General features: G+C 41.5%; 1 protein-coding gene across 3 annotated transcripts in view; it reads left to right on the top strand.

Annotated features, from left to right (window-relative positions):
• The first annotated feature begins 8953 nt into the window (after positions 1-8953).
• KCNAB1 (potassium voltage-gated channel subfamily A regulatory beta subunit 1) overlaps positions 8954-27909 on the top strand; it is a 228393-nt gene continuing 209437 nt past the window's right edge. For 2 of the 3 annotated variants that reach the window (XM_077826229.1, XM_077826226.1), the window contains exon 1: positions 8954-9228. In XM_077826229.1, coding sequence (XP_077682355.1) covers positions 8954-9228 — 275 coding nt within the window. Of the gene's footprint in view, positions 9229-13831; positions 14074-27909 lie in introns of those variants that run through there. The other variant, XM_077826227.1, reaches the window with a different exon arrangement.

Here is a 27909-nt window from a genome sequence, read left to right as displayed (position 1 = left end):
AGGTCACATGACTCATAATTCTGCTAACTTTGCTAGCCAGTTACCAAGGCAGTGAAAGCTGATTCAGAGGGGTAATTACTTTTTAATTCAGTTTTAACACCTATTTGACTCAAGTATTGGAATAAATGGAAGAAGAGCTGTTTCTCTAAAGATGCAACACCTTCCCTTCCAATTAAAAGCTGAGAGCTCCCAAGTCCCATATCTGCATACATCTAAAGTGTTACTTAAAATGCAACTGTAGCATGAGTAGGCATCCCTGCATGAGCTTTAATGGGGATAACAGTAGCTTTGAAGACATGGTAGCGCTGGCTTTCATGCAGGCTAGTCACCCCAGTAGAAGCCCAGTGGGGAGCCTGGGTACGTTCTCAGGTTGCCAGTTCATGCTGGGGTCTGTGCTGCCATGTCTTCAATGCTATTTTTACCCATGCTGTCTAGATTAAAACTAGTGCTGGTGTGCTTACCTGTACTTCATTCATGCCTTAAATCACACTGTAGACATAACTACTAGGTTGCCCAAGAAGGGAAGATCATGCCTGACATTTTTAAGAGCTTGTCTACACAAGGAATAACTATTCTGGAATAGCATCCTGTGTAAATACTCTTGTTTCAGACCACTACTGCAGTAATTTTCCACATGTAGACAAGCCCTGAGGTAAGTAGAAGTAACAGACTTTTTTTTCTTATACATCCTAAAGAAGCAAAAATGGGCATAAGTTCTTGGCCTCTGATGGATACAATTCAGTGCTAATTAATGAGCATCTTTTCCTTTTATAGAATATTCAGAGTTAGTCTCAAGCAGCCACTCATTGTCTAGTCTGACATTTCTCTTAGATACTTTTTTTATTAAAACTGCTGTAAAAATTTCTTCTCATACACAAGGTTTCAAAGATTGGATTTAAAAACCAAACCTAGCTAAAGTAGAAATAAAATCTATTTGACTTCCCAAACTGTAGAGTGCAAAAAACTGTCAGGTGTGTGGAGTTCTGATGTACTCTTTTTTTTTTTTTTTTTTGCTCTGCAGTAACTAAAAATTTATTTGATTTGCTAAATCAACTGTAGTCTGATACCACATACCACTGGTTTGGTGCGATGGCAACCCTAAACAACCTTGCCCCACCCCTTCCTGAGGCCCCACCTCTTCTCACTCCATATCCCCTCCCTCCATCGCTTGCTCTGCCTCAAACTCACTCACTTTCACCTGGCTGGGGCTGGGGGTTGAGGTGAGGGCTCTGGCTGGGGGTGCAGGCTCTGGGGTGGTGCCAGAAATGAGGGGTTCAGGATGCAGGAGGGGTCTCCGGCCAGGGGTGTGGGAGGGAATGAGGGCTCTGGGTGTGGGAAGGGTCTCTGGGCTGGGGCTGGGGGGTTGGGATGGGGGAAGGAATTCAGGGGGCACAGGCTCTGGGGTGTGGATAGGGATGAGGGGTTTGGGGTATGGAGGGGGCTTATGGCAGGGTTGGCGTGCAGGAGGGGATTTGGGGTGTGGGCTCTGGCTGGGCAGCGCTTACCGCACACGGCTCCCAGAAGTGTCTGGCATGTCCGGCTCCTAGGTGTAGGCAGGGCCAGAGGGCTCAACCCGTGCCCACAGGTGCTGCCCCTGCAGCTCCCATTGGCCTCCGTTCATGGCCAGTGGGAGCTGCGGAGCTGGCATTCAGGCAGGGGGCAGCGGGCAGAGCCCCAGGGGCCGCCTAGGAGCCAAACATGCTGACAGCTTCTGGGAGCTGTGCAGAGCCAGTGGAGGCAGGGAGCCTGCCTTAGTCCTGCTGCGCTGCCAACCGGACTTCTAACAGCCCAGTCAGAGGTGCTGACCGGGGCCTCCAGGGTCCCTTTTCGACTGGGCATTCTGGTCAAAAACTGAACACCTGCCCTACATACCACTGCCATGTGGCAGTCTAAGCTGGAGTCCTGAGAACAGTCCCTCACTTCCTGGGGCAAAAGGTTGTGGGGGTGTTGCAGAGGCCTTGAAATGTTCCCTGAGTGGATGAGGTCTGGCATCTCACTCCAGTGTAATCTTCCCCATACAGCTGGGTGACTGCAGGAGCAGAGTTAATAGGCTGTAGAAGGACTACAGTAGGTTGAAGTGGACTGAGACAGCTCCAAAGGCAGTGGTCGTTCAAGTGAAAAAAATGTTTTGAGGATTGTCCAGCTACCTAGTCCAATGAGCCCAGAGGATATCCACAGGACATATGCATCTTTCAAGTTGCTCTTGCAGCTCTGCAGTTTAGTGGCTCCCCAAAGTCTTCTCTCTGAAGAGTTTTGTGTGACTTAGAAGCTTGGTGCCTGAAAACAAAGGCCACTAGGCAAGTACTGTGTGTGTTCTCCATGAGCATGCTGTGAACATGACAGAAAAGTTAGATATAAAATACTCTTGCTGGAAGGCTGCAATGTAACATTAGTTCTTAAAATCCAGAACTCTCAAAAACAGAGGTAAAGCAGGCTGCTCCTTAAGGCAGAGGCGTACAACTCACCCCATCTTTCTCTAAGCTCACGTCTTATAGAAGTGAAAATCCAGAATTACATGCTTCCCTACAGACCCCTCTAGCCTGCAAGCAGCACCAGGAAACCCCTTACTCTTAAAGTGATAGCTTGTAATTTTAAGTTTTCCATACACTACACTTTCAACCTCCAAAAGTAAAAAATGAACACCCTGAAGTAAGCTCTAAAGAGTATGAATCTTGGAACTCCCATCTGGGAACAGAGCTGCTTCAGAATTGGCAACTCACCTGTCCATGCATGACTCAGAACTTTACCAGCCGATGCCACATTCCCAGGAAAGCTCAGATGTGGATTGGCATCTCTCAAAGTTGATTGTTCGCCAAGTACTTCCATGTGACCAAATCTGCTTTAGGTACTTTCTACAGCAAACACTTTATATACAAGCATAGAGCCAACACTCATAACTTCAGATATAAAAATTATACGTGCATACAAATAGGATGAATACATGCAGAAGAACATAACCTTTACAAAGAGATGTTTCATGGAATATCTAGCATAAAACAAATTCCAGTTATGACATATTTCCACTCATAAGCATATTTTTATAAAGCATTATGGGGTGCAACGTCACGCCCACAGTATGGCCACCAACTCTTGCTGGTGGTTGCATGCCACTTTTTCCTAAAATGTGCACATAGACACCTCCAAATCATTGTCATTTATTTATATACGGTCTTTTTGCAGACTAAATAATGCTGTGAAAAGTGATATTTGTGTGGTTAATATCACTTTTCACAAGACACTTAGTAGCTAGCTGGGAGCCTGTGAAAAGTGATATTAGCAAATATAAAGTGTCACTTTTTACAGCCTCCCAGCTAGCTAGTAAGTCTGCTGTGAAAACTGATACTTGCATGTTTGTTAATATCATTTTTCTCAGCAAGCCCCAGGACAAATTAAGCCCTGGATGGGGGCATTGGAGATGGGGACAGATGCCGGCTGGGAGAGGCAGTGGGGAGGCCAGGGAAAATGGGGGTGGGTGGTGAGCCCCACTGCCCTATGGCCAGAGTCAGGGGTCAGTGCCTGCAGCCAGAGACAATGGTTGGAGCCAGGGATAGGGGCCTGCTGCTGCATGGCCAGAGCTGTGGGTCGCCGCCAATGCCTGTGGCCAAAGCTGGGGGTCAGTGCTTGTTGCCATGCAGTTGGAGCTGGTGCTTGTGGCTGAGTGGCCAGGGCCAGGAGCCAGGACCGCATGGTTGGAGCCTGAAGCTCCATGGCTGGAGACCAGGGCAGTGTGGCTGGGGCCAGATGATCAGTGCCAGGGGCCAAGTGGCCAGAGCCAGGGGTCGGCACCCAAATCTCCACAGTTAGAGCCTGCTGCCGTGTGGCTGGCACTGGGGGTTGGCACCTGGAGCCGGCACCTGCTGCTACATAACTGGAACCAAGGGGTGGAGCCCAAAGCCCCACAGCTGGAGGATAGGGCTGTGTGGCCAGAGCTGGGGACCAGAGACTATAGCTTAGACTGTTTGTTTTTTTGTTTTTTCTTACTGTATTATGCATTTGAACATGTTTGCCTGTAGGATACAATGGATATATTTATTCAGTCAGTTCTCATTACAGGTTTTTTACAACTGAATGTGTAAATGTCTGAGGTTTGATTTTCTTTATTTATTAAAAGCACCTTGTTAAATATAGTCTCACAAGATACCTCCTGCTCCTGGCTTATATTGAGAACTGGCTTATTTTGAGGCTAACTGAACTGGCTCACTTGAGGTGACAGTACATTAAAAAATGTGTATATAGGCTAATCCTAGATATTACCACAAGAAATTAATGGGGAACCTGAAGGGATAGGAGGATTGCATAGGGATGGACTTTAGACCAATGTATATTAGGAATTCCAAGTTTCAAAAGTTCTATCTCTTGGGGAAACTTTAACATGTTGAAATTTGTCTTGTTTTGAATTAGTGTAAAAACAAAATTTTGAAATTTCCTGCAAAATGAAAATTCTGAAAACAAAAAATTTCAATTATTTTCAGTATATACATCAAAATCATTATGACTTCACAAAAAATTTGTATTTGGTTTAGTCAAATCTAGGCCAATGGGGGCTGCGGGAAGTGGCACGGGCCAAGGGATGTGCTGGAGTCGCCCTTCCCGCAGCCCCGGTTGGCCTGGAGCTGCGAACCACGGCCAGTGGGAGCTGCGATCAGCCAAACCTGCAGACGCAGCAGGTAAGCAAACCAGTCTGGCCTGCCAGGGGCTTTCCCTGAACAAGCGGCAGACCGGCTTTGAGAACAACTGTTCTACATGGCCCTCAGTGCCTTCTGCTGGAAGGCTCATCTTAGGCCTACATGCTTATTCCCTGCTTTTTCTTTTTTACTCTAAAAGGAGATTCCATCCTCCCTCTTGCATCCCCCTACTCCTCCCATCAGTATTTTTTATAATACTTATCCCTTCGGTAGCTGCTTCCATCCAAATACTGCAAAGTACTTAGCAAACCATAAATTAAGCCTCCAAGCACTTGTGTGGCAAGTAGGCCTTAGCTGTCCCATTTTTAAAATGTGGGAAGCTGGCATAAAGAAGTTTAAATCAGGTGGCAACTAGGATGACCTTAGGCAACTAGGATGTCAGTAACAGAGTTGGGGAAAAAAATCTGGGTTTCCTAATTGCTAGTCCTGAGCTTGAACTGCAGGTCACGCCTTCCTGACTTCACATATTACTGGTGCTGATCCAGGCCACTTGCTCCTTCTGCTTCTTGCCTTGAGGGAAGGAGCAGGACCCTGCAAACAGGGAGTGGTAGGGTCAGTAACTTAGGACACGCCTCATGTAAGAGTCTTGATGTGGGTATCTCCCAAAAGCCTCAGATTTTCCCTTCTTGCTGCAGCACCTTTAGGGTCCACTTATCCCTTTGGGAAACTAGCCAGCAGCAAGTGAATAGGAGAGCAGTATTAGCTTTGTGCAAGCATGTAGGGCAGCTCACTTACTCTAGCATAAATTATATTGAAAGTTTGGCCATCATTGCTGTGTTGTCTGGTAATAAACCAAAGTGTGTTTGAATACAGTGGCAGAGTCCTGGTATCAATATTTAAAGATAACTTTGCTTCCAGAAAAGCAATACAGCTATCTGCTCACTTTTCAGAGGTAGGTCAGTTACCTTCTCTGGCTAATAAGATACTGTCACTTGGACAGTTATACTTGCTATAATGTTACCTAGCTAAACTGACAAGGGAACATCTACTTTGACAAGTCTATTATAAAACGAACAATGCCCTGTTTAGAAGGGAACTAATTGCAAGCATGTGCTTTTGATTTATTTTTGGTGGGATAATTACCTCTTTAAGGTCTGTACTGCATTCGGGAACAAGTAGTGTGTGTTTAATGTAATGGAAAACCTGAAACCAAATGCCAACTTGCTTTTGAATTCATACTCATGAACTTGTTTGAATACATACTCCTGAACTTCAAATGAAGGACTCTAAAGAAGTTTGTAAGGTTTGAAACTGGACATCTGTAATTTGAGCATACTTTAGTTTAGAAATGTGGGGTCTGATCCAAAGCCCCTGGAAAATCTCTCATTGACTTCAGTGGGCTCTTGCTCTGGCCTTAACCCTTATGGGGAAGTGGTGTAGGAGTTAACGACACATCCTGTATAAGTCTATAATAGGGATAGAATACTTTAGAATTTTTAAACCATCTTTAAAAATACAAGATAGAAAGGAGATCTTTCTCTGTTACATTTGGGAGGGTTTCAGAGTAATTTTTGTAGAATCTCTGTTTGTTTGTTTTCCAGGAAACTTATTAGTTTCATCATTCCTCTTTCCATAAAGGAATGGACCTGATTTATTAAACAAAATTGCAAATGGTTTTTTATCTGTGTGAAAACTGTTCGTTTGTTATGCAAATAGCAGAAAAATAAAATAACAGGTAAAACAACGACAAACCTCAGAAGCAATCAGTGGAGGAATTGTATGGCGGGCCAGAGGTGTAGGTGGGTATACTATAGTTATGCTTCTCTTTAAACCTTGCTCCCCACACCCATATTTTTTAAGTAGGAATAATGCCCAAGCCACCCCAAAGGGGGTAGAGACGAAGGGATACCCTGAAGCTGCTCCCCTGTTTCGTCAGCTCAGAGGTAGGGTGACCATGTTTCCCAAAGGGAAAATGGGACATTGTTTGGGGCTAGCCCGAGCCCACCTCCCCACCCGGGGTTGGCCCCGGTGCCAGGCTGAGGCTGGTGTTGCTGCTCACCCCAGCCTTCCCTCAACCCTTGCGTAGGGGTGGCATCACCGCTCACCCTGCCCCGCATGTTCCTCCACACCCCATTTTTTGACAAAAGTGGGCATTTGTCCCATTTGCTTTTGCCAAGGGATCAAGTCGGCAGGAGCAAACAGGACAAATGCCTCCTTTTGCCAGAAAAGTAGGGACGGCTGGGCCAGGGCTTAACAAAGGGACTGCTCTGGCCAAAATGGGACGTATGGTCACCTTACTCAGAGGTAACCTAGCACACAGTGGAGTAAGGCACAGTCCCCTTCCTCATCAGTGGGCTTCAGGAAGCACAATCCCACCCCGTGCTCCTCCGGTAACCATATAGCTCTGTCAGCTCTCCAGAGTTCAGCATATAAGGGTCAGGCATGATTGGTGTTCTTTCACTCAGGAGCTGCCTTACCTGTGTAGTCTGTTAGGGCACAGGGTGCCCCATAGTGGATGGGAAGGGGTAGGATTATGGCCCTTTTCCCCAGAAACAGCCTGTAGAGAGGGACTAGCATGCATGGAAGGAGACGCTCTGCACCCCAAGAAGCAGTGCAGAGCAGACTAGAATACCTCCTTGTGCTTCCCCTGGGCAGTGAAGCTCTGCACCAACATCATTGCAGGTCTGTGTCACGAGGCCCATAAAGTAGCCCCAAATATACATGCACCCAAAGAATCCTCACTCGTGCAAGTAGACCTCTTCAAGGCAGATAGATTACTTGCCTGATTAAGCCCTAATCTTGTAAGAAAAGGTTGCAGGACCCAACATATGAACGGAGTCTACAAAAGTGACAAACAGGTTATAGAATATTTAAACCTGAAAGATGGGGACTACTCAGTGGTGACTGTAAAACTGTATCATGAAAGCTTATCAGCCCATAAAGAAAACTCACTTGATCATGATGGAAAAACTAATCTGCCTTCTTGTCAAGACTGTCTAGGAACAGTGAATCGAACTTTAAATGCCCCTTCTCCAGAAACAGGATCTAAGCAAATCTTAAACTTCCAAGAAATGTCCTGAGGCAAACACAGGCTGTCCACATTACGCAAATCTATCAAATTCCCAGTGGTACTGCCACTGATTCAGTTTTTTCAGCTGTTCGCACTAGTGGCAACCCTAGTCTATACAAGACTGCACTGGCTACCAGTGTCGTTAACCTCTGTCAGTTAAAGCTTCAGGTATTTGCCTTAAAAATGAATGATATGATGTGGTCCAATGTGGGGATTAGCTCTGGAGCTGGTGACTTTTCATCCTTCAAACACAATGAACAACTGGACAATTTGTCCAAAATGTTAATTTTTTTCCAAACAGGGATATTTTCGGGGGTTCCAAATATCACTTTCACAGCTGATCTGTGCAATAAGCAGACTGCATTCAAATCTCTCTACCCTCTTTTATATCCAGCAGTGAGAAGGAAATTGATCCAGCTTTGGGATTTGTTCTTTTTATTTACAATATTTTTACTTGCCCTAAGGCCCAGTTAATAATCTCTGGATATCAGAATAACAATTAAAAAGGATAACCTTCTATCATCATGTCCAGAGGGTATTAAATTATTTTTCTCAATCTTCAAAATTCCTTTATGGAATGTGAAAAAATTGCTACAATATGAAAGAAGCCAGGGAACCAGAGTACTGATTACTTTATTCAGTAATTTCATTCAGTAGGATTATCTTTTTATTTAAAAAGGGAGCAATCATAAAACTACGGCCCAATCCTGTGAAAATTTATACGTATTAACTTTACACACTGTAATTTTCCCCATTGACTTCAGTGTGACTATTCACATTATATAAAGTTAAGCACATGTTAAATCTTTGCATAGCTGTTCTAAACCACTAAAGTTGTTTTCAGCTGAGCTGGATCTCAATTTCAAATACACATGATAACAAAACAATTCAGTGAAACGTATGCAGGTGAGATTGTTTGCTTTAGATGTAACTATATATAAAAGGTTATCCACATACATCAAAATTGTTCTTGTAAAATGATAGTGTGTTTATGAGTGTTGTTTGTTGTGAAATGTGGGATACTAATACTTTGTGTATTCAAGTATGTCAACTGGTAGGAAGTTTACAGATTTTCCCTATGAAAAGGTTACAGCTATTCTTTCTGGTTAAGCCCTGTAGATGCATATCTAATTACAGCTTTGTGGCCAGGATAAGGTTATAGAGGGAGGAAAGTGCATGCTGAAATCAGTTTAAATGACTTGCAGACAGTGACTTAGTGCTAGGTGGTGGTTCCTTTGCAGACAGGCAAGACACAAAAATGCTTGCAGCACGCACTGGGACAGTGGGAAGTAAAAATCTTGATGAGACAGCCAAGTTAAGGAAACACTCTGTCCTTTCTTTAGGGAGTAGAGAAAAAGCTCCAAAGAGCTCCTTTGAAAAGAGCAAGGACAACAGACTCAATACCACAGGTCAGATACAGCAAAGGGGATGGAGACTGGCACTCATGCGAGAACTGGAGATGAACTGGTATCTGAAAATATGTGACTTATCGTATGAGCATACAATCGCATACACTACCGGAATGCCTCACAGGTAAGAAAGCTAAACGTATTAGTCTTCAAAAGAAATTTCAAATAAGTGTTTTCACCCACAAAAAACCCCAAACAAACCCAGAAAGCTCTGTGTTTTGTACCTGGTTGGTTATTAGACATTTTCTAATCACTTTACAGTGGGGCTGGTTGCATGTAACAGAGTACACCCCTGCCAACTACAAAAGTGACAATTATAGGCGATTGCTTATTAGTCACTTGAATGTAAAAGTTGCTCAATCCTCAGACTTGTATCTCATCAGCTATCTTGTCAATGTGACTGTGATTTCATTTGAGTTTAGTGCACAATGTACTACTAATGTGCAAGGATTATGGAGGTGACCTGAGAATACTGAATGAAAGCGTTTGCAAACCCTTGTTAGTTTTTCCTAAATTGTGGGGGAGTGTATCAATGCCAGCTTGAAAACAAGCCACTTCTGAGACAGAAGGGAACATTTTCATTTTATTCAATAAATTGCCTCTAATCTAAACCCTTTTAAAATCTCAAAGCATATGGGAGCCTGATTTTCATTAATTCTAAATGTAAAGGGGCCTCATCCGCGCAAATAAGACCCAGGCTTAGGTTTATGGGTCTCTAATCTAGAACCTCTAATGAGCCCTAATTAGGTAGGGCTTTAATATAAATTGGTTATTAATGTTTCAGCCCAGCTGTCATAAAATGATACAACCTGTAGGCTAGGTTCTGCCACCCCTATCCATATTGAGTGGGATCTTACTCTGATAACCCTACTTACTTCAGTAGGTGGCAGAAGGAAAATATAACAAGCATTTTTATCTAGTCCATCTCTGAATCAATGAGTGTTGGGGGGTGTGTGTGTGTGTGTGTGTTTGTTTGTTTTGCAGTGCTTTGCCCTGCCCAGCTTTAATACATTTAGCAGACAGCCAGGCTTCTAACCCCATTGCCAGATAAAATCATCCAAAATCTCAAAGCAAAGTGTCTAAAGTGACTACTGTGAACGGGAGACCTTTCCACAGTGACACTAGAATCAGTAGGATTTCACTGTGGGGGGGAAGGGTTGAAAATAGAAAGTAGCTAAAAGGAAAATGTGTGCAAGTTAGTACAGAAATGAGACTGTTTTGCATACACTATTGCTAAGAAATTAGTAGCAGACCACATCCAACAAGGAAAATGTTAGCCCAGTGCCTAATTTAGTTGTCAAATAAATGTGGAGTAAAAAACACATTAAAACAGATTGACTAGTCATGTGAAACTCATGGTCAAGCTACCTGAACGCTGAATGATGTGTTAACAGAGCACTATGAAGGATGCAATTATTTTGCAGGAGTTGAGTTGTTAATGTAGTAAAGTCTTTACATATACATCTAAAAATACAATAGCCTCATGTTTTAAAACTCATGAAGAACTGGTAGCAATATTTACTTAACACTGGAGTAAAGCTGCATGCAGGATGCAACATTATTAAGGAAAATACAATCAAGCCCTCCAGGATGTGGTAATAGGAGGGAACAGAAGATCTTTCTGAGGTGTTAAGGATATGTTTGGATGAAAGGAGACTTGGTTGGGAAAGGATGAGTCTATCAGAATTAAGCTGCAGGAAAGCATGTAGACAAAATCATAAGTTTTACACGATAGTGAAAAAACCCAGAAGATGGAGATATCTGGGGCCAGAGAGTTGAAAGCTAAGGGAAGTATTTTTTTTTTTTTGGCAACCTATTGAGCGTGCTTGTGTATTAAAAATGTATAATGCAGCTTGAATATTTAAACTACATTGGCATTGATTGCTAGTGATTCCCAGTGAGTCAAAGCAAGGAAAACTCACTTGAGTTGAGGCCAAGATGTATTGCTTGTATTGGCATTTCCAGCCCACCAAAAATCTGTTGGTTTAGACCAAGGAGTTTTGTTTGGGTCCTTGCAGAAGTAGGGTCTGATAGTGAAAGATCAGATGTAGAACCATGTTTGTGTCACCCAGGGACGCTCCGATGTAGTGTTTTGGTTTGGTCAATGCAGAGAGACATGCCAGTTGTAAAACTGTAATTTGGTTTTGAATTCTGAACCTCCCTCACCCAAAGTTTAGCAGTATCTGGATGTAGGGTTTGGTTCTAACCCGGGTATCTTCTTTATAGAAGCAATTTATTCGTAAACTGGATGTGAACTGGACTTCCACATTTTCAGCCTCCTTTTCTTTAAACTGAACTCTGAAAGCTATCTAATATACAGCTCCATGATAAATCTCTGCTATTTCTATTTAGGATAACCAGTTACATTGTGCTGCTACACTGAATTGCCATGAAAATATTTGTACATTTTTTTTACGTTACCTGGGTGGCAGTAAAAATAAGGTCAATTGCTAAATGATATATTTAGAAACCATCCCAGTGACTTCCCTAGATCATGATTATTTTAACTGCTGTGAAATCTAATTGCAGAGAATACAAAAGGGTCAGATTGGTTCGACAAATTGCTTCCATGTACCAATCTCCAATGCCAATGTTAATACATGGAGCTCCAGGGAACAGGTTGTTTCTTAGTGTGCCTTTCAGAGAGCAGGAAACAGAACTTACTGTTACTTGAATCTGAACCAGTTTTTATATGCAGATCTTAAAAATAGTTTAGGACATTATAAAAGATAACACAGAGTTGACTGAATGTGAATATATTTGAATATATTCACTTGATGAAGCATTACAACTGGTGTTGACAAGGGCATCTGAATTCCTTAGGTCTTTGGTCACCCACAGTTTGCAGAGACAGAATAATTGGAGTCCTACACATTTCCATGCAAAAATCATCCTCTGTGACATTGAATTATAATCTTTTCAAATATGTTCTCTTCTGAGATCCGTCTGTTTATCTGCTTTGAAGGATTTGAGGATAAGCTGAATCCATGGTACATTAATCTTTTGATGATCTAATCATACTCTGTATTAGTGATTGAAAGAGAGTTGTAACAAAGGGCTGCAGAACTGTGATTCTGTGAGAAGTAACGGTATTCCTTCTTGCATTATACTGATTCATGCTCATTGAGCTGTTTATTTGGCTTGGGTGGCTAATCTGGGATGTCTATTAATTCTCTTGATATTTTATATTTATAGAGCACCTGAATTATATCTTAAACACATTACAAATTACATACAGTGGGTACCATTAAAAAGCTAACATTTATCTCTCTTTGGCACAAAGTGATGTCTGAGATACCAACAATTCTCTAGTCTTAAAACTAGAGAATTATCTGCTGATTTGTTTGAAAGTGTTGATTTTATTGGTGCAGGAGTGGGAGGAAAGTGGGGGTTTAAAGGCAACTCGTGTGTGTGTATATATATATACTGTCTAGGCTAGAGGGTGAAGGAAGGCAGTAAGACTGACAATTGATGTGTTGCATGCTACACAAAAATGCAGGGGAAAGAAAAAATTTGGCTACAGAAGCACGATGGAATTTTTACGGTTCACACAGAACAGACCGGGGCCTTGTGTTTACAGACCCTACTGTAAAGCGTGCTATCCACATAGCCTACAGAAAAACTGCATGGTATGCCGCTCTTCTCCCTCAGAAGTATGAAGAGCTGAATTAATACTGACAGGATTTCAGTCTGATTCCGAAGAATCTGGGTATAGCAAATCTGAGGCTTAAACCACTAAGCCAACCCCTTGGTTTAGTTCCTCTAAAGGCAGAGCAACATGTCAACAGACACTGCACTTAGACTCATATGCAAATATTCTCATCTGGAGCCTGTCAGTACTATTCAAAGCTCCAGGCAAACTAAATCCCGAGGGAGCCGCCAGCTGCTGAATAGCCCACCCAGCTGCTGAGCTACCGCACCATTCCCTGTCCCTACCAGGCTAGCAGCAAAAGACCACTCTCAGACTGCCACCAGCCACAGTTGCACGTTAATTTACAGTCTATCCACGTCCAGAAAATGAAGTGTTTCAATCTTAAGGAGAATTTGTATTTATTAAAATTATAGAAACATTTTTGACATTTCTGACTCTTTGGCCCCTCCCCAGTTCTGCCATCATTTTCATAACGGTCAGGAACCCTGAATGGACCTTTTGATAACAGGAAAAGAAACTGACAGCCCAACTCACCAGATTTATGTGAGGCTATAATGTACTCTACAAGAAATTAAATTGCCTTGATGATTTGACTTGGGGACATTACAACATTTAAGTATCCTGCCCAAGGACTTAAATGCAAGTTCTCATGGGTTTTATTTATCAGCCTTGTACTGAATCCAGAACAAATATTTTTTCTTTGTCTAAATATAAGACATGGGAAACAGTTGTCATTCTCTTCCCGGGGCAATACACAGTCCCTTTGAGTACTTGACCATGAGAGGTTTTAACTGATGGGGGAAAAAGGTCACTGATTCTGGCTAGGATCCGTCTTAGGCACCAATTAAAATGAGCCAGTAGCAATAAGGTACAGAGTGACTGGGAGGAAAACTCTTTATAGTCCCATGGTTCTATCAGGCAAATATTACTAAGTTAAAGCTGCATCTCCTAATAGAAATATAATGGCAAGAGACTTGCATTACAAAAGAACATAGAGAAGCCAGAAAAGTGGAAACTACCAGTAATCTAAATCTCAAATGCTTTATTGGACTTTGAGAATCTTTTATCTTGGAATATGCATTTGTACAGACCTCCCTGCACGGAAATCCCACCCCACAAGCCAAGTGTGCTGAAATCCACTGAAGCACTGTTGAGGGGTAAAAGGCAAAGCACCACCCTTAAAGTCTGCCTTCCAGCAAGATGCTGGGCTGGAAGGCTAAGTGGAGCAGCAGAACTGAAACAACTAGAGAAGTTTTTGCATATGCATGGAGTGTCATTACATGAAACTGTCAAAGCTGGGACAGGAATGATATACAGGTACTTTCATATACTCGTTGTCAGATTATCTTCATAGTGAAGTACAATTACTAAGAAACAGCTGAAATGAGGGGAGGTGTGGCCCAATAAAACTCTCTTACAGCAAAGAATGACAATAAAATGGCTGTAAATAGATTATATGTACATTATACATCATGTCTTAAAGAACGTATCTTTGCAGTGTTGTAGCCATGTTGGTCCCAGGATGTTAAGAGACTTGGTGGTTGTGGTAATATCTTCTGTTGATGAAAGACAAGCTTTCTTGCTACACAGAACTTTTCTGGTCTGGGAAATGTACTTAATGTCACAGCTAAATACAAATATATCTATTTATAAATGTCTTTGCTAGAACATATCTATAGTTCATTTACATAGTGTATGTACCTTAAAATCTATCTGCCTGTTCATGCACGCTCTCGCGCACGCTCTCTCTCACACATGTTCATTGTCTAGAGTAAATGTACTCTGCATAATGTATAATCTAAATTCAGATCTTAATTTTCCTCAAGGAAATTTAACTTTTCTTGGCAAAACTAGGACAAATGACCAATACAATGGAAAAACATGTAAGTAAAATGTTGATTCCAAGAAGTATGACACTTTACATTCTAGCCAATTGTTATTGAATACATAATGCAGCGTCTGTCTAAAACAGGCATATGTATAGAATTATGAAATTTGACTTTTTGTGTGTGCTAATTTGCAGCTTTTATTGAATTTGTTTATTGCATGCTTTTTAATGAATATATTGCAGGAGTAAACCTCACTTTAGATAGTCACTTGTTGAAGAAACACATGTTACCAATTCTTTAAAAAATAGTATTTGACATTAAAAGGGAAGAGAATATTATTCCTTTTTGTCTGGATATGTTGAACTGTCCCTGAAAATTGGAGGGGAGGGGTAGGGGGAGAGGGACAGAAACTTAAGAGAAATTACCACAGACAACTATATACTCTAGATGATGCTACCAGTCTAGACTTGGACTCAGAAACCCACCAGCTAACACTGATTTTAAACAGTACACTTAATCTTTCTGTTGCTAGCCTTATTAACAGCACAGCACCAGTGCAGACAGAGCTATGGTTCATTATATTATCACTAGGGAACTGGGAAACAGATTGAAAGGTATATCTCACAAGTGGAGTCCAATTGAGAGAATTGTCTATTTTTTTAAAGTACACAGGGATTTATTGTGACCTGTTAATGTTGTGGTGAGTATGTTGTCTTGCTTGCTGGTCCAATGGCACAGCCTTCTGGGTGAAAGTTGAGGGTCTGATATTGAATGCTTATTCATGTTGAGTAGTTCCTAACTCCATGAGTATAGTCCCATTGACCTCAGTAGGACTAACCAAGGAGTAAGGTACGATTAATTGTAAATGTCAGAATCAGGCCCTTAGTGTCTCATCATTCAGGTAGGGCTGATGGGGTGGGGTATGTATGTCTTGCATGTTTCTTCCTTGACTAGTCATGTCTCTGTGCATTTTACAGTTCTTCATGGGCCAAATTATAAAAAGACTGTTTGTTTCCATATTTCATATAATGTGTTCTTAAACAGAGACTAACATTTAGTCGGGTATTTTTTTTTTGTAAAAAGTCATGGCCAGGTCATGGGCAATAAATAAAAATTCATGGCCCATGACCTGTCCGTGACTTTATGGAAAATATCCCTGACTAAAGTTTAGCTGCTCTGGGGGTGGGGGGCAGGGCTGGGGTGCCACTGCTCTGTGGGGGAGAGGGGTGCACCAGTCACTGTCGCTGTGGAAGTCACGGCGGTCCCAGAAAGTCATGACTTCTGTGACACTCTTAGTCTTTATCATGCTCAATCTTATCCTTCATCTCACATTCTCTAGTCAAAACAATCAGAAGTAATGTGCTAAACTGGGACATGGAAAAAACATAGAAAAGTGATTGCTAATATGATTTTTGGCAACTGTATTATTCTGTGCAACTCTGCAAACAGAAGCCAGAGAAAATGTGAAAAATCAAATCATCAACCTAAACGTTTACTGAAATTTAATCAGTAAGGATCCTGTATTATCTTATGGCACTCCAGAATCTGCCTGGAATCCATCTGCATCTGGGAGAGACTTGACCTAAAGTAAGCCTATATTAGCACTGGGTAAGCATGAGTGACCCAAGAACCTCTTAATGCCAGCTGGCAAGGGGGTGCAGGAGAGTTACAGGGATCTCTTTTGGATTTGGTATGTCATTCTAGTTAACCAAAGAGTATCATGTGGGGTCTCAAAAGTCACACTGGTCACTGATACCATCGCAAAATGCATGCTCAGTTGTTGCATGAGGAGTTACATTTATACCATGAACGTTATATTCTTGGGACTTCTCACTAGAAAAGAGGGAAAAAACCGCTTTGCTGTCAGACAAACCTTTATCTAACAGGCTGTTTATAGGTAAACTAAGTATTGTATGTTTCACAAGGGGTCTCCTATCACCAGTCCAACTGAATGTAAATGAGGATTGTGAGAACTTAAAAAAACAAAACAAAACAGGAAGAGAAAATGGGGGTGGGGAGGAAGGGGTATTTTGAGGTACATATCAAAGGTTTGCTCCACTATATTTTGGGGGACAAAGAAGATACCTTACCAGTGTCATCCCTCACCTAGAAAGTAAGTAAATGGACAATGACTTTGCTTCATGAAAGTGAGATCTCAAGCAGGCTTGGATGAAAATGCTGGAGAGAACTTTAGGTGAAAAGTTTTAACTTGTTAGTTGAGTGTTGTCTGATTTGGTTTTATATGTAACCATTTATTTCCAATATTCTTAGTTGATGTCACCTGAATCGCTAATCTTTGATAAACTTTATTCTTGTTTTCACTATAAATATATCAAAGTGCTGTGGTGTTAAGCAAAGTGCTGGTCTTGAGTTGAATCTTAGAAGCCAGTGTGTGTTCTGTTTCTTTGGGAACACCAGGCCTGGTAATTCTGTGAGTGTTCAGTGGATAAGGGGCTGATCACAGCAGGGACACTCCGAGGACTTAGGCATTGGTGTATGATGATTGCTACCTACGCAGAGAGAGCAAGGCCTGCAGGAGCTGAAAGGCAGAGCTTGTGCTGCTGGAGGCTAGTGGTTTCAAGGAACTGATCCACAGCAAGTGCAGACAAGACTTTTTTACACTAGAGGCAGGTGGTGGTGAGGTGCCCCACAACCATGTATGCTCCTAGGGAGCACAATGAGATGCCACAGGCCTGCTTAGTGCTCCCCCCTTCTGCTTGTGCCTATGTATGCTGCAGTTGGCCATGCTGTCCAAAACCTATCCATGCCACACTCCCCCATAGGTCCCTTGATGATTTTCCTGTACATTGAAGAGCAGCAGCAGGTATCAAGCAGTCATCTGTTCTGACCCTGGGCCCTGAGGCGGGACTAAGTCAGAACTGTTCCTGCCACCTGGGGCCGCCTGTCCACATATAGATTGTTCAGTTGTTTTTAATCTTCATGGGTGAAATTAATTCCAAGTGCAAATCTCTCTGAAAGCCCTTTGTACCCCACAAACTCCACTTACGCCAGATTTATACCTTATGACTTATATATGCTGCAAAAGGCCTTGCTCTGCTCTTCTGTATAGGGATGAAATGAACTGTTTGGAGAACATAAGGGTTTTCTTACAATCTAAGGCTCTGATTTGTACCCAAGAAATAGACCTGTGCAAAGGACAGGAAACTCTTTGATGTTACCATCACAGACCGGACCGTCCTTACCTGTACACAAAGCCCGCCCCTGCTCTGCCCCGCCCCCACTCCCCTGAAGACTGTGGCAGGTCTGGGCCTGCACTCACCAGCAGCAGGAGTACAGTGACCTGGCCCTAGCTGTGCCGCTGGTGAGTGCTGGGGGGTGGTTCCCCCTGCCCCCCAAGCCAACCCCCCCCCCCCGGCGGGGGTGGGGAGGGGGCTGCATAAGGCCCCAGAATAGCTAGGGACGGCCCTGATCACAGATGTCTCCCTTGCATTCTTCTATAGGGCCATTTCCATCTAGTTCTCCTAGCTAATCAGCATTTATGTTGTTGGATTACTTGATTAAAGTTAGTTGGCTGTTTAAACTAAAGAGCAAAACTCAGGCCTTGTCTTATGTGCAACTTGCATATAAGACTTAACTAAATCATTCTTTTCTTAAAACCCCCTTCTGTTTGACACTTAAATGGGTTTTAAGATTTCCTTGTATTGACTTAGCTTATATCCATTCCTTACAAATTTAAGCAAACTGGATACAAGGTGCTCTAAAACTGCTTTCTGAGAGTCCATGCAAGACGGTTGCACAGATTTAACTAAACAGATTTCTAAACTGGTTAGGTTAAATGAGGGGAACGCTGTGTAGACAAGGTCTTGGGATCTTATTCTGCTGAAGTCCATGGCAAAACACCTATGGACTTCTATGGGGACAGGATTGGCATGCAGGAAAAAGGGGCTGAGGAAAAGGGTGAAATTCTGAGTTTCTTTCCTGGTCTCTTCTCTGGCAATGGGACTCTGAATAACAACTGCCTAAAACCTAGAAGAAAAATTAGTGAAGACTTTAATAATTTCTGATTTTAAAAACCCAAACTTTCTTAGGGCATAATCCAACTCCCACTGTGGGAGTTGGATCCTGTCCTTGCTGTTTCCTCCCCTTCTCCCATTGTTTTCTTCTCCCCGCTAATCATACATACTCTAGTACATACAGATAAGAAAAGGACTGAGCTCCCTAAGCTGAGATGAGGAATCTGCACAGGTGAAGGAAAATACAATTCATAATTACTTGATTAAAAGTTAGTTTTTGCAGCCTAAGCATGAGGGGAACTTTTATAGTGAGCAATGAAATACTATAGGGAATTGGAGAAATAAGCTATAACAATGTTTTTAGACACCTTACTAAAAACATCTAATAGGTCTGAATTTATTGACTATTTTGTGGTAAGCAGAGTGATAGTTTTGTTTATTTCAAAATGTCAAGTGCATATCCTGCATTAAGTGATATTACAATTTTCAGACTGCTATGTGTCTACTGCTTGAAAATGAGTGTTAAGTGGTTGACTTTACATTCCTTCCAAAGATCAATAAACTGTAGAATCTGCTTTAACCCTCTGCTGTTCATTGATCTTGGTGTTAAAGTGTGGAGATTTTGTTACCAAGGCATGTGCGCGTGATTAAGCCCTGCAAATATGGACAGGTCAGAACTTTTTGTGTGTGGCTGTTCCTTAAAGATGGGCTTGAGCCACAAAATTAGGATTCAAACTGCCCCAATTGGAGTCTTGCTCAAGTAAGACGCTGCAAGATCAGGCCTTTAAACTCTAGGCTTGCCTCTCTCCCCCAAGTTAGCAAGCTGACTTTTGGTTCACCATTTATGTTACAATAATGCACAAACTGAAAAAAAGAATAGGACCAAAATAGTTCATTTCCATGCATCATCTAAGACTGCATCAGGAAGCATATAGTCCAAAATATCCACCAAAAACTTTCCTACTGATCCACCAAATCTCTGAAATACACACACAAGCCAATAGTGCTACTGAAACCATAAGGAAACTTTCAGAACATAATTTTATCTTGAGCTCTTCTTGCCTATGGTTATTATGTTTGGGTTAGATTCTGATCTCATTCACATCAGTGTACAGTATGAGAACCTTCTTTGTCTTCAGTGGATTCACCCTGAATGTACAGCAATGTAAGTGACACCAGAATCTAGCTCAGCCTTTTCATGTTGTGAAGATGTTGCTTGCATTAGAGAAGCAGAAAGCATGGGGAGGGCTGTGTGGGGGTGGTGATAAGGGCACTGATTAGGCTGTGTGGGGGTGATGATGAGGGCACTGGTTAGGCTGGGAGAAAGAAGGTGGACTGAGGGAGGGGACAATGAATACCTGAGTGACCTTTCCCATCTCTCCCCCTCCCCGCAAAAGATTAATTTAACTGATTACATTTGACGTCAAACAGGGATAGTAAATAACTTTTCTGTACCCACAATAAAAGGAAAATGGCATTTCAAAATGTTTACTTTCCTTGGAGATTCCTTTTGCCTGAGACCAGGCAGAAAACTGTGAGGAAAACTGAAATAAGAGTATATTTTCTTTTATTTAAAGCTGTCACACAGTTCTACTGTTCACTTGCCAGCCAGGGAAATGTGGTCTTTTTCAGAGACTGATTGCCCAGGAAGAGAAGCAAACCCAGGAAAGCCCATGTGATCTAACAGCAGTATAAAGAGGCAACGCATCCAATGGCAATAAAACAATGCCACATAAATGTGATAAACAGTTCCAGGAGTTGAATAGGGCTACTTTAAAAATAAGGAGCAGAATTTATCCCTGGTGTGAATCCATAAAATTTATTGGAGATACGCTGTCCATGTATTTGTCCCCAAATGCACTGACTAACCAATTCTCTCCTACACTTCTCCCTTCATTGAGGAAAGTTCCTTTTAGCTCCTCCAAAGATTAGTCTTTCACCCTTTAAATAATTTATGATTTGAATTGGTTGGTTCAAGTATAAAATTTAAAGAAAAATCCCCTTATTAGCTTTATTACTTCAACAATAATTCCCCACTTTTCATTTTGTCCTGCCATTTCCATTCATATATTGAAAACTTTGCCTTTAAAAAAAATAAAGGTGGGGGGAGTCAAGTGAATACCCCAGTTCCTGACCTGCTGGCAGTTTTTAAAACTATACAAGCAACTGACCAAAAGGCTGCAGTCATTTCATAGTCACATTTTGCTTCCAAAAATGCAGTTGTGGCTCTCTCTCAATTAAGTTTTTATTCCATTAGAGGTTATCCTCCAAATGCATGTTTTACATATACCCTGCTCATGGATGGATCTAGTTCCCACAAAGTTAACAAAATATTAGGCCAAAAATATGAAGACCTCTCTATCTCCGCCCCATGTCGTATAGAAAATGTACCTAAAATAGAAGAGCCAGTTCTAGTCTGTGATTAGAGAGAAATTTTCTATAGGGGTTCCCAATACGAAAACTCACTCAGGGTTCCATTTATAATACCATAGAGCAAAGCCTCTGGAATTTGTAATTTTAAGGTTTATAGGAGATACACTGCATCTGTACCTTGTATACTTCCACTAGTCAAACAGCATTTTGCTCAGTGATTGGGTTCTATGCCTGGCTCTGCCACTGGCTTGTCAAATTGGGGTCCTGCAGGGGTTAGTCCTAACATCTGGCACTAGTCAATATCTTCGTTAAGGACTTGGATAAGGGAGTGAAGAGTGTGCTCATAAAATCTGCAGATGATACCAAACTGGGAGGGGTTGCAAGCACTTTGGAGGACACAATTAGAATTCAAAATGACTTTGACAAATTGGAGAGTTAGAGAAAGGGCATTGGACCAAATCTTGAAGCCTTTACTCAGGTGAAACTCTGTGCAGAGGGCTGGCATAAGGCCTATGCAATTCTCAAAATAGGGCTCAAGTAATGGATAGGCTTTATATTGGCTGTGTACACAGTGGCAAATTTCACCCATTCTGAAGGGCTGAATAAGGATTTTTTGGACCATTGGTTTGGAAGGGGAGAAAACTGCTCCTCCCATTGAGGATTTGGAGATGGTTTTTTAAATAGCTCTTGCTACTTTTTTTTCTGACTTGTATTCGATTTTGAGTTCTGCTAAGCTGAGATCTTTGCTGGGTTTGTGGTGACTTTTTGGAGCTTTTCTTTTTAGTGCTTTAATATGCTTGTTTACCTGCCAGATCTGTTTCCCAGATTTTTCATAGGGTCTAAACTCACTTAAGTTATCTTATCTCACTTAAGTAAAGGTAAGAAGAAAACCCTTTTGTTGTTAAAAGCTGTTTAATTTAGTATGGAAGGTAATGCATTTTTAATAAGGAACCCTCATTATATACCTATAAGCTGGTTTATTTATAAGGTGATTAGTCTTTTTTTCCTTTCATTGCCTTAACAAATGCAGCTTAGTTTAGCCTATATTGAACATCTGAAACTACACCACTGTTAATTTTGCTTCTGATAATAGTGTCCCTCTGAGATGGCTTTCAGTACATAGATCCAATTACCTTATATGGCAGAGCTTTTATTACATATAGATTTCTTCTACATCGTTGTTGGTTTTAACCTTCTAAAGACTTAAACGACGTGGGCTGGAACTGAAATTGTATCAGATGCCAATTTAGTACGATCTGGTGTTTTTTCTAAACCTATGCGCATTCTGACTTTACAGGGTTAAGGTGGATAATGGGGCCATAGATTGACATAGTGCGAAACGTGCAGTTCCATGTGACATATGCAGTTCCTAAGTTTTTTACATATTACTATGAATTCACTTTTTATAAAATGCTTGTGAAGTCTAAAGCACATTGACCCTTAACTTAATCCTTACAACAGCCCTATGAAGTAGGGAGGCATTATCATCATCTCTATTTGGCAGATGAGGAAACTGAGGAAGAAAGGTTGAGTGAGCAGGCCAAGGTCCAAAAGGAATAATTGCAAGAACTAAGAAATGTTTGATCCTAAGCCTGCCTTGCATGTTTACGCAGAGATGACCCATACCTGCTGATAGCGGGGAGGGGGGCCCAATTTAAAGGTTCGGCCACCCCCAGAACAGCTCAAGTCTGGCCTCTCCCTGCAGCTCCCAGCTGTTGCTCCTACCTCTCCCCACTGGGTGCAGCTAGCAGGCTCTGGCAGCTGTTGTACGGGGAGGGGGCCCAACTGCACTATGTAACCAAGCAGGGCCTACAAACCGTGGCAGAAATCTCAGGGGGCACGTGACCCCGTTTGTGCCCTCGCATGTTGCCTCTATGTTTACAACATAGGTTGACTACCCTACTTAATTTACATGGGCCATGGACCAGTGTAAAAACACACAATGGCCCTATCTGCCGAATGAGTCAGATGCCTTGTTATAGAAATGTAGGGCTGGAAATGACCTTGAGGTCATCTAGTCCAGCCCCTGTGCTGAAGCAGGACCAAGTATACCTAGTCCGTCCCTGATAGGTGTTTGTCTGACCTGTGCTTAAAAACCTCCAATGATGGAGATTCCACAACCTCCCTTGGAAGCCTATTGTAGAGCTTAACTGCCCTTATTGTTAAAGTTTTTCTTAATATCTAATCTAAATCTCCCTTGCTGCAGACTGCATGTCCTACCTTCTGTGGACATGGAGAACAATTGATCAGTCCTCTTTATAGCAGCTCTTAACATATTTGAAGACTGTTGTCAGATTCCCGCTCTGGCATCTTTTCTCAAGACTAAAGTGTGTTTTTTTTTTTTTAAACTTTACTCATAGGTCAGTTTTTCTAAACCTTTTATCATTTTTTGTTGCTCTCCTCTTCACTCTTTTTCCTTCTAATTTGTCCACATCTTTCCTAAAGTGTGGTGCACAGAACTGAACACAGCTGAGGCTTCACCATTGTCAAGTAGAGCAGGACAACTGCCTCCAATGACTGACTTGCAACACCCCTGTTAACACATGCCAGAATATTAGCCTATTTCACAACTGCATCACATTGACTCTCATTCAATTTGTGATCCACTAAAATCCCCCAAATCCTTTTCAGCAGTACTACCACCTAAGCCTCCTGTTCCCATTTTGTATTTGTGCACTTCATTTTTTTCCTTCCTAAGTGTAGTACTATGCATTGTCTTTATGGAATTTCATCTTGTTGATTTCAGACCAATTCTCCAATTTGTTAAGGTTGTCTTGAATTCTAATCCTATCCTCCAGAATTCTTGCAGCCCCTCCCAGTTTGGTGTCCTCTGCAAATTTTATGGCATCTGCCCATTAAACTTCATGGCCTACTCAAAGAATATGTTCATCCTTATTCCATTCTTTCACAAGATTTTAAAGAATGAGTGCTAAATTTCTGTCCGTAAGTGCATATTTATGCACCTAAATAAATGGCCTGATTTTCAAAATATGAGCACCAACTAGCTCCTGTTGGCTTCAGTAGGAGTTATTTGCTGTTCAATGTTGTTTTTTGTTTAAATGAAGCTGCATATTTGAGTGCTTAAATATGATTTTAGGATCCTAATGCTTGGATGCTGAGCTCGGATTTTCAAAGGAGTCTAAGGTTGTTGGACAACTCCCATTGAAATTCTTAAATTCCTTTGAAAATGCCAGCTTTTTCTTTTTTAATCGTAGTCCAACTACTTGGGTTTTGTCCAGGAAAATGAATGTCATTCTAGGGGAATTCAGAAAAACATTGGCAAAGTCCATTTTGTTTTTGCAGAGTATAAATTTTCTTTTCTCTTCCAAACTTTGCTTCAGTAACTCTCAAGAGAATTGGAGACTATAATTATTCAGTTATTAAACCACAGTTCTCCTGTAGAAAGCATCCGACATCTACAAATATATATTGCTTTTCTTCAAGCTAATTAAACCAGGAAAATTAGATTTGTCACCATATAGTTGTACAAAAAAATATAGTAAATATTTTAAGTCCTAACATTTGTATTTCTTTATCAGATCAAAACAGTAAACTCCTCATGCTACAGAATTGGGGCACAAAAAGTCCATAGGTTGAACAGAAGTTAAGTATTTTTCAGTAATTGAATGGTTGACAATTGTAGAGGGTATATGAAGGTATAGGAATTCCATATTAGTGACTCTCTAGAATAAGTTGTAAATAGAGCTGGTCAGGGAATTTTTTGACAAAACATTTTTCATTGGAAAATACAGATTTGTCAAAATCAAAACTTTTGCAGAAACATCAGTTTTGATGAAACTTTATTCAGGACAGTTTCTCAGGTCCAGGATGGAATCTCTGATAAAAACCGAACAGAGAGACCCCCAACCCCAGAATAGCTAATAGCTCCATGATTAGGGCACTCACCTGGATTCTGGGAGACCCTAGTTCAAGTCTCCAGTCTACATCAAGGGACTTAAATCTACCTTTCCTACATTCCAGGTGTGAATCCTAACTGCCAGACTATTGGCTACTCCGTGGTGTGTCTCTTCCTCCCCCCCACACTTTTTTTTTTAAAAAGTCTTGGTATTGGCCCCATTGTAGAACAAAACCAAATGCCAAAATCTCAAGCTTTCTCAAAATACAATTCTTGCTTTCCAGCCAACCTTAATTGCAAATGTTACTGTTACATAGTGAAATTCACTCCTGACTCACACAGGCCCTGTTTTGAGGCTGAAGTGGGATTTAGCACAAGGGCTAGGCAGTACTTAACTCTAAAGCGAGGTGAATTTTACCCATTGTGAAAACAAACTGCTAAAGGCAGAGACAAATCAATGGCTGGATTTAAATGACTGTATCCCTACTGCAGTGTTACCACTCACATATACCACATTGTACAATAATGCTGAACATTGAATTGCAGAAGCAAGGGACTGCAGCCACTATTAAGTTTAAAGAAAAGATGAGCAATCATACTGCAATGACATCCAATAATGCTATATATTTTGGTACACCTACTAGAAGTGAGGGAGGGCCCACATGCTAAGGGGGTGTACTAAAGAGTGTTTCTATCTGTGAAACTTGTATGTAAGTCTGCATACTAAAACTCTTCAGGAATGTTTACCTTGAAGAACAGACATGATGTCAGAGTGTCTTTGGATGACTTTCTTTCTTTCCAAAATAATAAAGATGTCTTCAGTTCACATAATGGACTATTCAGCACATGCTGGTGCAAACCCTTGGCACAGGTCTCAAATGACAACACTGTCAACTTGTAGAGACACAAAGAGGTTATAATCTCAGTTATGGGGTAGGACAGGAGGGCTGAGGGGGAACAGAAGAAGTTAAACCTGGGGCGTGCAAGGAGCTTTTCTGGCAGAGAGAAGTAAAATTTGTATTCTCATGGCAAAAGCTTTGCGGAATTTGGCCCAGTAGTTGCAAAACACTGTATTCCCCCTTTTTTTACGCTGTTACATTGTTACACAAAAATGATCAAATTGCTTTCATCAAATATCTGTAGTCCACCTAGCATTATTAGAGTGCCTAGCTGCTCTTCCCTGCAGTTAGAGATATGATGCAATTAAAGAGCTAGGAGACTGTCCCCAGATAGTTTCTCCTATTAACATCATAGACTGTATAACGTGCATAGAAGCTGGCAGGACCTGGGGGAAGATCCACCTAATAAAAGTTTATTTGGGGGGGAAATACCCTGAGAATAACTTGTTCTATTCTCACTGTTCTATTCTAATTTAAGTGAGACTAATTGAAATCAATGAAGAATTTGAAAGGCAAACAAAACATCAGAACAGCAAGAAATGATATATGTTGAGCTAAAAGAAATTCAGGAAAAGCCAGAGGGGCCTCCTGCCAACTGTCCTTGATTGCAAAGGATGGATTATATCGATTGTAAAGAAATTCATAAGGGACTTGTGATGCAGAGCAGGGAAGTGTCCAAAATGTTCAAATGTGGTGAAGCAGCTGGAGGGATTTTTCAAAAGCAGCTATGTTCATCTTTAGGCTCCTAAATACTTTAAAGATCTGGCCTTCCCTGTTGATCTTGTTAGCAACATTAATAGATATTCCACCTATTCCCCACCCAATCTTAGCCTTGATTTAGCTAAGAAATTCCAAAAGAAACCAGTACTCAGCTTTGCAGTTTACTGATTTACTCTAAAGGGTTGGTCAACATGCTTGAATTAAATAAGAACTATTTTGATGTGTAAAAGTTTTTGGGTTTTTTTTGATCAGTGTAATATGCAAACCATTAAGCTGTGTATTGCAACCTTAACTGTACAATTAAAAACTGGAAGTGTGAAAGCTAAGATTCTTACAATGTAAACTGCAACATTGCACATATGTAGTATTCTCTAATGCCGCTTTTCTTATTTAATATTTAACTACATATTTTTATGTGAGACATAATCTCTCCCAGAGCTCCTCTTAAGGTAGGAAGATTTTGCACCAACTCCTACGCAATGGTATGTGTTAATGACACTGTCCCAGGGGTGCATTGCCCCATGAGGAGCCCTATCAAAGATCAGAGCGTGAAGTTATTTCCCTGTTGGAATCAATGGACATTTTGCCATTTCTTTCAATAGGAGCCAGGATTTCACCTAGAGGGTCCCCCCTTGCTCTAATGGAGAAGTAACTTAACACTCCTGTACAAGATGTATCTTACTTTCCTATTCACTTCTGCTGGTCAACACCTTTGAGGCTTGTGCAGAACCAAGGTGCCACCCACTTCCTGCCCTTGTTTTGCCCTTTTCTGGCCCACTTGTCTGGGAGAGAGTAGTGGGCACACAGCCCAATGTTCTCCCCCCTCATACTGGAGCCATGAGGGGGGGAGAGAAAACGGGACACTAATGCTGTTATGTAGGTACCTGGCAGTCTAACTCCCCTGTACAGCTGCACGCATCTTTAAAACACAGTTGGCCCCCGGAAGGCAAGGCACTGTAGAAACACGCATGAAAATATGATCCCTGCCTCAAAGATCTCTCAGCTATTAACAAGTGACGGATCAGTACTTTGTTTTCTTTTATTGGTGGTATTTTATCTATTTAGTTTTGCAGTGCTCATAGTGCTTGGCCCTTTGCTTTGGCTTTGAGATACTAACTTCAGTTCTCAAACTGCTTCACCTTGCACACTGTATTTTACCACAGAGGGACTTATGCTTTAGGTGACAGAAAGAATGGGAAACCTGCTCTTTACCCTCAGCCTCCTAATTATGTCAGTCAGAAATTTAAATGCTGCTAACAGGCTGCAATAGTGTGATGGATTAAGAAATCAGCAGCAACCCTGAAATACATTAGATGCCTTCTTAAGAAGTAACTGTAATGAAAGATTCCATGGGCCTGAGTCACCGCTCATGTCAGATTTAAACTGCTGTATCTCTGCTGACTTCTGATTTACATCAGCGTAGGTAAGAGAAGAGTCAATCCCAGTGTCTCTTTTCCTGAGAGAATGACTTGATTACAATTGTCCTACCATGATTGGTTGAA

The sequence above is a fragment of the Eretmochelys imbricata genome, chromosome 9, assembly GCF_965152235.1.
Source record: "Eretmochelys imbricata isolate rEreImb1 chromosome 9, rEreImb1.hap1, whole genome shotgun sequence".
Taxonomy (NCBI): Eukaryota; Metazoa; Chordata; order Testudines; family Cheloniidae; genus Eretmochelys; species Eretmochelys imbricata.
This window is presented reverse-complemented; position numbering and strand designations above follow the sequence as displayed.